Source organism: Lipophrys pholis, assembly GCF_963383615.2.
Source record: "Lipophrys pholis genome assembly, chromosome: 8".
In the NCBI taxonomy this organism is placed as follows: Eukaryota; Metazoa; Chordata; class Actinopteri; order Blenniiformes; family Blenniidae; genus Lipophrys; species Lipophrys pholis.
In genome coordinates, this window is record NC_137630.1 from 32,717,183 (window position 1) to 32,727,962 (window position 10,780).

General features: G+C 47.1%; 1 protein-coding gene across 1 annotated transcript in view; it reads right to left on the reverse strand.

Moving 5' to 3' along the window:
- Positions 1-4,883, reverse strand: part of tfe3a (transcription factor binding to IGHM enhancer 3a) — a 15,990-nt gene extending 11,107 nt beyond the window's left edge. The window contains exons 1-6 of the mRNA XM_080470453.1: positions 4,624-4,883; positions 1,296-1,394; positions 1,057-1,122; positions 796-958; positions 546-722; positions 162-260 (exon numbers count right to left, since the gene is read on the reverse strand). Of these exons, the coding sequence (XP_080326579.1) occupies positions 162-260; positions 546-722; positions 796-958; positions 1,057-1,122; positions 1,296-1,394; positions 4,624-4,799 (780 nt within the window). The 5' untranslated portion in view covers positions 4,800-4,883. The remainder of the gene's footprint in view (positions 1-161; positions 261-545; positions 723-795; positions 959-1,056; positions 1,123-1,295; positions 1,395-4,623) is intronic.
- Between the last annotated feature and the right edge of the window lie 5,897 nt (positions 4,884-10,780).

Here is a 10,780-nt window from a genome sequence, read left to right on the forward strand (position 1 = left end):
GTTTGTGTTTGTTGACACGTTTGTGTTGTTGTTTGTCGACGTGTTTGTGTTGTTTGTTGACGTGTTTGTGTTGTTTGTTGACGTGTTTGTGTTGTTTGTTGACATGTTTGTGTTGTTTGTCTCCATGTTTGTTTGCTTGTTGACATGTGTGACTGCGTTACCGTGTTAGCGAGCTGCATTCCCGAGTCGATCAGCGTCAGAAACTTGTCGTTGAGACTTGACTCCAGGCTGATGATGTCATCGATGACCATGTCATCCATCTGCAAGAACCAATCAGAGCCAAGTTTGTCTTCAGTGTGATGAATGAATGAATGAATGAATGAATGAATGAATGAATGAATGAATGAATGAATGAATGAATGAATGAATGACAGTTTTAGCAGTTTAAACAGGCTGAAGACTGAATCAGGAAACTGTTGGACTCTGACTCAGATCCTCTGAAACTGCCGAGTCAGCACAACGACAGGAACAACAGTGCTTACTCAACACACACACACACACACACACACACACACACGCACACACACACACACACGCACGCTCACGTCTTGTTTGGGGCTGCTGCCTGCAGAATGTGAGGGGGCGGAGCCTCCATTGTAGGTGGGTCTTGCTGTCAATACTGGCTGCTGATTGGCCGTCTTGGTGGACAGGTACTGCCGGACCTGCTGCCTCTGGGCCTGCTGGATGTGATACCTGGTGGGGTTCTCCAAGTGAGTCTGGACCTGGACACACACACAATCTTCATGGTGTTTCCAGAACATTCAGAGATTGAAGGCAGCGTCCCAGCGTTTGTACCTTCAGAACCTCCACAGGAACCTGAGCAGGAGGCGAGCAGGACGCTGCCGTTGCCACGCCAATGGGCGAGGAGGCGTCGGCGGGGCGGAGGAGCTGCTGCTGCGCCTCCTTCTGCTCCTCCTCCAGCGCCTGCTGACGCATCAAGTCCTGACGCATTAAAACCCTGCGGGAGGACGAGAGGACGAGGCTGAGAACCTCCACCACCCCACAGCGCCCCCCACAGGACGGGAGGACACGGCCACAGAGAGGAGACACTCTTACCTGGACGACATGATGGATGGCAGCAAGGAAGAGGAGGGGAGGGAGGAAGAACCTGCTGCTGATGAACTGAAAGAAAGAAAGAAAGAAAGAAAGAAAGAAAGAAAGAAAGAAAGAAAGAAAGAAAGAAAGAAAGAAAGAAAGAAAGAAAGAAAGAAAGAAAGAAAGAAAGAAAGAAAGTGATGACATCACCAGGTCACACCATGAGGTCAACAGGAAGTGGGAAGTGTGTGGATTCTCACCTGATGCTGATTGGTTGACTCTTGATCTGGTAGAAATAGTCCGAGTCAGACGTCAACAAATTGTCAATCTCAATGTCGGCGACGATTCCAGACTCCACGCTGTGAAGGAAGAGAACTCTGTCAACCAACAAGTGTTCACAGAAACGAAAACAACCAACCAACCAACTGACCAACCGATCAGCTGAGTGACCGACCAACCAACCAACTGACCAACCAGCTGACCAACCAGCTGACTGACCAACCGACCAACCAACCAACTGACCAACCAGCTGACCAACCAGCTGACTGACCAACCGACCAACCAACCAGCTGACCAACCGATCAGCTGACTGACCGACCAACCAACCAGCTGACCAACCAGCTGACTGACCAACCAACCAACCAACCAGCTGACCAACCAACCAACCAACCAACCAACCAACCAACCAACCAGCTGAAGAACCAGCTGACCAACCAACCAACCAACCAACCAGCTGACCAACCAACCAACCAACCAGCTGACTGACCAACCAACCAACCAACCAGCTGAAGAACCAGCTGACCAACCAACCAACCAACCAACCAACCAACCAACCAACCAACCAACCAACCAACCAGCTGACCAACCAACCAACCAGCTGATGAACCAACTGACCAACCAACTAGCTGACCAACCAACCAACCAGCTGATGAACCAACTGACCAACCAACCAGCTGACCAACCAGCCAACCAGCTGATGAACCAACTGACCAACCAACCAGCTGACCAACCAGCCAGCTGACTGACCAACCAACCAACCAACCAGCTGACCAACCAGCCAGCTGACTGACCAACTGACCAACCAACCAGCTGACCAACCAGCCAGCTGACTGACCAACCAACCAGCTGATGAACCAAACCAACCATATAAATTCACACCACCAACAGAAAACAGACTTCAGACATGTGACTGGTTGTTTTCACTGTGAGGGAACAGATTAACACCAAACAGTGTGGAGGGAAAATACTCATCAGACTAAACTGGATTAGGTTTGTTGATGAGGGGGAGTTTGGGAAAGTTAGAGCCTGGAGACTAGACGGGAAGGACATGGAGACAAGATGAAGACAAGACGAGACAGGGACAAGACAAGACTGGGATGAGGCTGAGACAAAACGAAGATGAGACAAGACAGGGACAAGATTAGGCGGGGACGAGACGGGGAAGAGAGGAGGACGAGACGAGACGAGACTGGGACGAGACGAGATGGGGACGAGGCAAGACGGGGAAGAGAGGAGGATGAGACGAGACGAGACTGGAACGAGACAAGATGGGGACGAGGCAAGACGGGGAAGAGAGGAGGACGGGACGAGACGGGGAAGAGAGGAGGACGGGACGAGACGAGACAGGGAAGAGAGAAGGACAAGACGAGTTTGGGAAGAGAGGAGGACGAGACGAGACGGGGAAGAGAGGAGGATGAGACGGGGACGAGACGGGGAAGAGAGGAGGACAGGACGAGACAAGACAGGGAAGAGAGGAGGACGGGATGAGACGGGACGAGACGAGACCTGTCTGCCTTCTTCTGTTTCTCCTGGGAAAATAAATAGTTGTGGAAGAGTCATTACAGCAAAGAGGATCAGAGGCTCAGAGGTCAAACCGTCACAACAACAAGCTTCCCACCGCCGCCATCATCATCATCATCATCATCATCATCATCATCATCATCATCAGACTCCACAAACAATTTTTCACTTTAGCTTTAACTTTGAAAAACACCAAACTCGTCTCATTGCTTTACTAATTTAAAGTTCATCTCTTCAAAAGGAGTTTTTATCTGTGATATTCGAGGTTGAATTCAGCTTGAGATTCACACAAAATAACCACGTGTGAGAAAAACGCATCGGTTTGGAAAACAGGACGTCTCAGTGAAAGTTAAACACAAACATGTGCAGTGAAGAATTTACGAGCTCGTTTCACAGGAAGAAAGTACAAGTCTTCTCCAACTCAGCAGTTTTCAGAGAAGCTCAGCGCCACCAGACTCCTTCCAAACACAACAAGTCCTCCCACAGAACCCAAAATATCCTACTGAGGACAGAATTCTATTCAATGGTGTCTAAACAATAGGATGAATATAAAAGGGGATCATGAGTGTGAAGGTTAAACACAAACACATGTGACACAACTAAAGAAAAAGTTGTGAGCCGAATTCATGAACACAAGGAAAAGTTCAGCTGTGAGAATGTTTAAGACTGGACGATCCGTTTTGAATGGAGTCTGGTGTGTCAAGCTCCCACAAGCACAAAAAACCGAATTACATTTACAAGTCACTCTCCTCCCAGAAATAAAACTGGCGTCTGAAAAAGCCATGAGAGCTTGTTTGAATCTATTATGTGCGGTTAAAATCGGAATTATTGATATACAAATATTTATGGTTTGAAAGTGGAGTATTGTTTGAAGTGTTGAGAGTATAAATCCAGAGGGAATCTGTGAGAAAATGTCTCCCATTAAACGACAGATCGACTTTGTCACTTTCGTTTCTATCAGTCTGCCATCAGGAAACCCAGTCGATTTAAAAAAATACAGCTTTTTTAAATGGGGTCTGGTGTGCTAAGCTTCCAGCAGCATGTCCAGCCAAGCTCCGTTAAAGATTTATGAAATTTAGACATAATGTTATCTCATAAACTCCACTCGCATCTAAAATAAGACAAAATAGCTTAAAAATTACTTTTAGACTTTGCTCATTAGTACGGCGTCAGATTTAAACAGTTCCATGCCTGTTTTAGCGCATATTTTGTTAATATTTACAGCATCATGGTAAATCTCAGCTGTAGTACGTTAATAACATGTGAGGTGAGCAATCGATGAACCGACTTATCGATCAATACGTGCAGATATTTTATGTCACCTCCCATCCCGTTCTGAGAGGTGATCAATGAACCGATTGATTGAACACTTCATACAGATCCTGTCACTGGGTGCAGCAGAGTTAAAACTGCAGATGTTTGAATGGAGTCTGGTTGGAGACGCTGACGGAAGCATTCGTTTACCAGACTTCACCAGAAAACATTGAAATTCTGAATTTCCCTCTCTTCCTTGAAACGAACGTGAGCCGTAAACAAGTCAGAGGATCAAGTTTTCATCTGAAGAGGCTGAATTTCAATCCGGCGTCACTATCGTGGCGTTTAATTGATGTTTAAGCAGGATTTGAGATATTTTGATGGTTGATGTGAATGCGCATAAACGTGAGAGTTCAGGAACGGATTTCTCCTCAGATCTGATCCGACACGTTTCCTCTGAACCAGAACTTCCTGAACCTCCAGAACCCAGAACGTCCGGAACTTCCAGAATCTCCAGAACACTTCCGCACTCACCGGACCACGTTGAGAGTTTCAGCCGAGTCCAGGATGACGAAGACGGTCTGCGGCTGCAGGACTCCGGCCTCCCGCGGCTCCGGGTCCGGGTCCGAGTCCGGATCTGGGTCTGGGTCTGGGTCGGGGTCTTGGTCTGCGACCGACGTCTGGATGTGGTCCGGGATCACGGTGGACATTTCTCCTGAGGTTGAAGGAAAACTGCTTGAAAACAAGAGACGATTTATCTACTGACAGCAGCCGAGGATCAAAGTCTGAGAGAGGAGGAAGAGGAGGAAGAGGAGGAGGAGGGGGGGGGGGATAAGGAGGGGGAGACGGGGGAGAGGGGGGATAGGGAGGGAGAGAGAGGGGGAGAGAGGGAGGGATAGGGGGGTAGAGACGGGGGAGAGGGGGGGATAGGGAGGGGGAGAGAGAGGGGGGAGGATAAGGAGGGGGAGACGGGGGAGAGGGGGGAAGGGAGGGGGAGAGAGGGGGAGAGAAGGAGGGATAGGGAGGGGGAGGGAGGGGGAGGGGAGGGAGGACAAGGAGGGGGAGACGGGGGGAGAGAGAGGGGGATGGAGAGGGGGAGAGTGGGGGAGAGTGGGAGGGATAGGGAGGGGGAGAGAGGGAGGGATAGGGAGGGGGAGGCGGGGGAGAGGGGGGGGAGGATAAGGAGGGGGAGACGGGGGAGAGGGAGGGATAAGGAGGGGGAGAGAGGGGGGGTCTTTCTGTCTCTTCTGTGTGCAGTTTGCATGTTCCCTCCGGGTTAAAACATTCTGTGAGATTAAAGTGAGTGTGTTTTACTGCCTTCACCTGCCCTCTACTGTCCTCTACTGCCCCCTTTGTCCTATACTGTCTTCACCTGTCCACTGCTGCCCCGACTGTCCCCCATTCCCCCCATTGCCCCTACTGTCCTCACCTGCCCCCTACTGTCTTCTATTGTCCTTATCTCACATTAGATGAGAAATTCTTCTCATTTCCAACAACGACCTGATTATTCTACTCTGCTCTCCACGCTCTCAGCCAATAGGCTACAGGGAAATTCGCAGGCAGCCAATCAGGACCTGCTGCTGCCGAGGGGGCGGGGCTGCGGCCGCCATCCTGTTTGTTTAGTCTCTTACGGGAAAGAGGGGGTGAAGCGAGGGAACGGGAATCCCGGGTGACGTCAGCCCATCAGCAGACTTCAGAGTGACGGATGGTCTGTCCAATGAGAACGCAGGAAGGGGGCGGGGCATTCGATGGCACGGCATTGTATGAAAACACTTCAAATAATTAAAAAGTAAACGAAAACAAAACATTCAAAAGGTTTAAAGAAGAATTGCTACTTATTGCGTGAATTATTTTAAGACTCAACATCTTAACGTTCTAAAATCGGATTCTATTGCTTCAAATTGAATTTTACTCCGTTTTTGGGTTTTTCTATTATAGTTGCATTTTAGTATTATATTATTATTATTATTATTATTATAACCACAATACAAAAAACAAACACAAAAAATAATTTGTTAGTAAAAATTGATTTAAAAAAAAAAGCATATCCTTATCCACATATGAATATTCATTAAGAACACCTACTAACACAATTAATTTATAACAACTTTTACTTGTTATAAATCCAAAAATGTTTTGATATATTTTTGTTTTATGGATTTCCTTTATGACGTTCTAATTATATGTTGAAATATTATTCTTGTTATTATTTAGTTTCTTAAACCATCCTGTTCAAGATGCTCTTCTGGTGTTGCTTCTGCTGTAAATATTCCTCAAGCCTGGAAGTTGAATTCACTATGATTTAAGAACAAGGAGACATTTTCAATGTTTTTTATTTCTTTTATAATCTCATTTATAACATTTGTCACTTTTTTTCTGACACACGGGAATAATGGGACACAGACCGGGACAGCATGAGAGGCAGTGGCCGGCCACTGGCCAATAACCCGCCATCAGTCAGTGATGACTCGCCATCAGTCAGTGATGACCCGCCATCAGTCAGTGATGACTCGCCATCAGTCAGTGATGACCCGCCATCAGTCAGTGATGACCCGCCATCAGTCAGTGATGACCCGCCATCAGTTAGTGATGACCCGCCATCAGTCAGTGATGACCCGCCATCAGTCAGTGATGACCCGCCATCAGTCAGTGATGACCCGCCATCAGTCAGTGATGACCCGCCATCAGTCAGTGATGACCCGCCATCAGTCAGTGATGACCCGCCATCAGTTAGTGATGACCCGCCATCAGTTAGTGATGACCCGCCATCAGTCAGTGATGACTCGCCATCAGTCAGTGATGACCCGCCATCAGTTAGTGATGACCCGCCATCAGTCAGTGATGACCCGCCATCAGTCAGTGATGACCCGCCATCAGTCAGTGATGACCCGCCATCAGTCAGTGATGACCCGCCATCAGTCAGTGATGACCCGCCATCAGTCAGTGATGACTCGCCATCAGTTAGTGATGACTCGCCATCAGTTAGTGATGACCCACCATCAGTCAGTGATGACTCGCCATCAGTCAGTGATGACTCGCCATCAGTTAGTGATGACTCGCCATCAGTTAGTGATGACCTGCCATCAGTTAGTGATGACTCGCCATCAGTCAGTGATGACCCGCCATCAGTTAGTGATGACCCGCCATCAGTCAGTGATGACCCGCCATCAGTTAGTGATGACCCGCCATCAGTCAGTGATGACTCGCCATCAGTTAGTGATGACTCGCCATCAGTTAGTGATGACCCACCATCAGTCAGTGATGACTCGCCATCAGTCAGTGATGACCTGCCATGTCATCAGTTAGTGATGACCTGCCATCAGTTAGTGATGATCCGCCATCAGTTAGTGATGACCCGCCATCAGTTAGTGATGACCCACCATCAGTCAGTGATGACCCGCCATCAGTTAGTGATGACCCGCCATCAGTTAGTGATGACCCACCATCAGTCAGTGATGACCCGCCATCAGTTAGTGATGACCCGCCATCAGTTAGTGATGACCCGCCATCAGTTAGTGATGACCTGCCATCCACAGCAGCAGGTTAAGGAGGCGACGTGCGGCCCGGAGCAGACTCACTCAGTAGCACGCAAGCTGACCTGGAAGCTCCTGTGATTGGGACAAAACCAAGTTCTACAAACAACAACAGAACCGACGGCTCAGGATCAAACTGAGGAACAAACGCACAGCTCAAATGGCACAAGAACCACAAAGTCAGGAGGAGTAAGGCAAATGATCTGAACCACATGAACCAGTTGAAACCAGTTAGAACCAGCGGTGGGTTAGGGTTAGCTGGTTAACTAGTCCTGCCTCTGACGGTTCCAAACATTCTGCACAAGAGTCTTTTGAACACATTCACTCCTTAAAATGCTTTCATATCGATTCAAAGGAGCTCCAACCAGCTGTAACTTAGTAGAATTAGCTGAAACTGGCTGAGAGGTTGTAACTGGCTCTAACCAACAAGAAATAACGGAATGTGTTGGGGACCAGGTCTAACTAGCTGAAATAAGTTGTAACTGGTTAAAATAGATATAACTATCATCAATACACTTTCACCAGCAATAAGTGACTTTAGTTGTTTGAAGCTCAGTGTGACTGGTTAACTGCCAGCTACAACTAAAACTATTTAGTTCTGTTGCTAGAACTAGTTTTACCAGGTTTGGAACAGAAAAGGTGTCTGCTTGAAACTGGTCCTAACTAGATGCAACTGATCGTAACTGGCTGTAACTGGTTGTAACTGACTGTAACTGGTCGTAACTGACTGTAACTGGTTGTAACTGACTGTAACTGGTTGTAACTGGCTGTAACTGGTTGTAACTGACTGTAACTGGTTGTAACTTACTGTAACTGGTCGTAACTGACTGTAACTGGTTGTAACTGACGGTAACTGGCTGTAACTGACTGTAACTGGTCGTAACTGACTGTAACTGGCTGTAACTGGTTGTAACTGACTGTAACTGACTGTAAATGGTTGTAACTGACTGTAACTGGTCCTAACTGGCTGTAACTGGTTGTAACTGACTGTAAATGGTTGTAACTGGCTGTAACTTGTCGTAACTGACTGTAACTGGCTGTAACTGGCTGTAATTGGTCATAACTGGCTGTAACTGACTGTAACTGGCTGTAACTGGTCGGATCTAGTCGGAACTGGCTGTAACTGGTTGCAACTGGCCGTAACTGGCTGTAACTGACTGTAACTGGTCGGAACTGGTCGTAACTGACGGTAACTGGCTGTAACTGGTCGTAACTGACTGTAACTGGCTGTAACTGGTTGTAACTTACTGTAACTGGTTGTAACTGACGGTAACTGGTTGTAACTGACTGTAAATGGTTGTAACTGACGGTAACTGGTTGTAACTGACTGTAACTGGTCCTAACTGGCTGTAACTGGTTGTAACTGACTGTAAATGGTTGTAACTGACTGTAACTTGTCGTAACTGACTGTAACTGGTTATAACTAGCTGTAACTTGTCGTAACTGACTGTAACTGGCTGTAACTGGCTGTAACTGACTGTAAATGGTTGTAACTGACTGTAACTGGTCCTGACTGGCTGTAACTGGTTGTAACTGACTGTAAATGGTTGTAACTGGCTGTAACTTGTCGTAACTGACTGTAACTGGCTGTAACTGGCTGTAATTGGTCATAACTGGCTGTAACTGACTGTAACTGGCTGTAACTGGTCGGATCTAGTCGGAACTGGCTGTAACTGGTTGCAACTGGCTGTAACTGACTGTAACTGGTTGGAACTGGTCGTAACTGACGGTAACTGGCTGTAACTGACTGTAACTGGTCGTAACTGACTGTAACTGGCTGTAACTGGTTGTAACTTACTGTAACTGGTTGTAACTGACGGTACCTGGTTGTAACTGACTGTAACTGGTCCTAACTGGCTGTAACTGGTTGTAACTGACTGTAACTTGTCGTAACTGACTGTAACTGGTTATAACTAGCTGTAACTTGTCGTAACTGACTGTAACTGGCTGTAACTGGCTGTAATTGGTCATAACTGGCTGTAACTGACTGTAACTGGCTGTAACTGGTCGGATCTAGTCGGAACTGGCTGTAACTGGTTGCAACTGGCCGTAACTGGCTGTAACTGACTGTAACTGGTCGGAACTGGTCGTAACTGACGGTAACTGGCTGTAACTGGTCGTAACTGACTGTAACTGGCTGTAACTGGTTGTAACTTACTGTAACTGGTTGTAACTGACGGTAACTGGTTGTAACTGACTGTAAATGGTTGTAACTGACGGTAACTGGTTGTAACTGACTGTAACTGGTCCTAACTGGCTGTAACTGGTTGTAACTGACTGTAAATGGTTGTAACTGACTGTAACTTGTCGTAACTGACTGTAACTGGTTATAACTAGCTGTAACTTGTCGTAACTGACTGTAACTGGCTGTAACTGGCTGTAACTGACTGTAAATGGTTGTAACTGACTGTAACTGGTCCTGACTGGCTGTAACTGGTTGTAACTGACTGTAAATGGTTGTAACTGGCTGTAACTTGTCGTAACTGACTGTAACTGGCTGTAACTGGCTGTAATTGGTCATAACTGGCTGTAACTGACTGTAACTGGCTGTAACTGGTCGGATCTAGTCGGAACTGGCTGTAACTGGTTGCAACTGGCTGTAACTGACTGTAACTGGTTGGAACTGGTCGTAACTGACGGTAACTGGCTGTAACTGACTGTAACTGGTCGTAACTGACTGTAACTGGCTGTAACTGGTTGTAACTTACTGTAACTGGTTGTAACTGACGGTACCTGGTTGTAACTGACTGTAACTGGTCCTAACTGGCTGTAACTGGTTGTAACTGACTGTAACTTGTCGTAACTGACTGTAACTGGTTATAACTAGCTGTAACTTGTCGTAACTGACTGTAACTGGCTGTAACTGGCTGTAATTGGTCATAACTGGCTGTAACTGACTGTAACTGGCTGTAACTGGTCGGATCTAGTCGGAACTGGCTGTAACTGGTTGCAACTGGCCGTAACTGGCTGTAACTGACTGTAACTGGTCGGAACTGGCTGGAACTGGCCATAACTGGTTGTAACTGACTAACTGGTTGTAACCAGTTGCATCATAACCAATAATTACAGGCTTCCATCTGCAGCAGGTGATGGCTGCTATAACTGGAGATAAGCAAGAATAAATACTGGATAAAACAGAAAAGGCACAAAATTAAAAA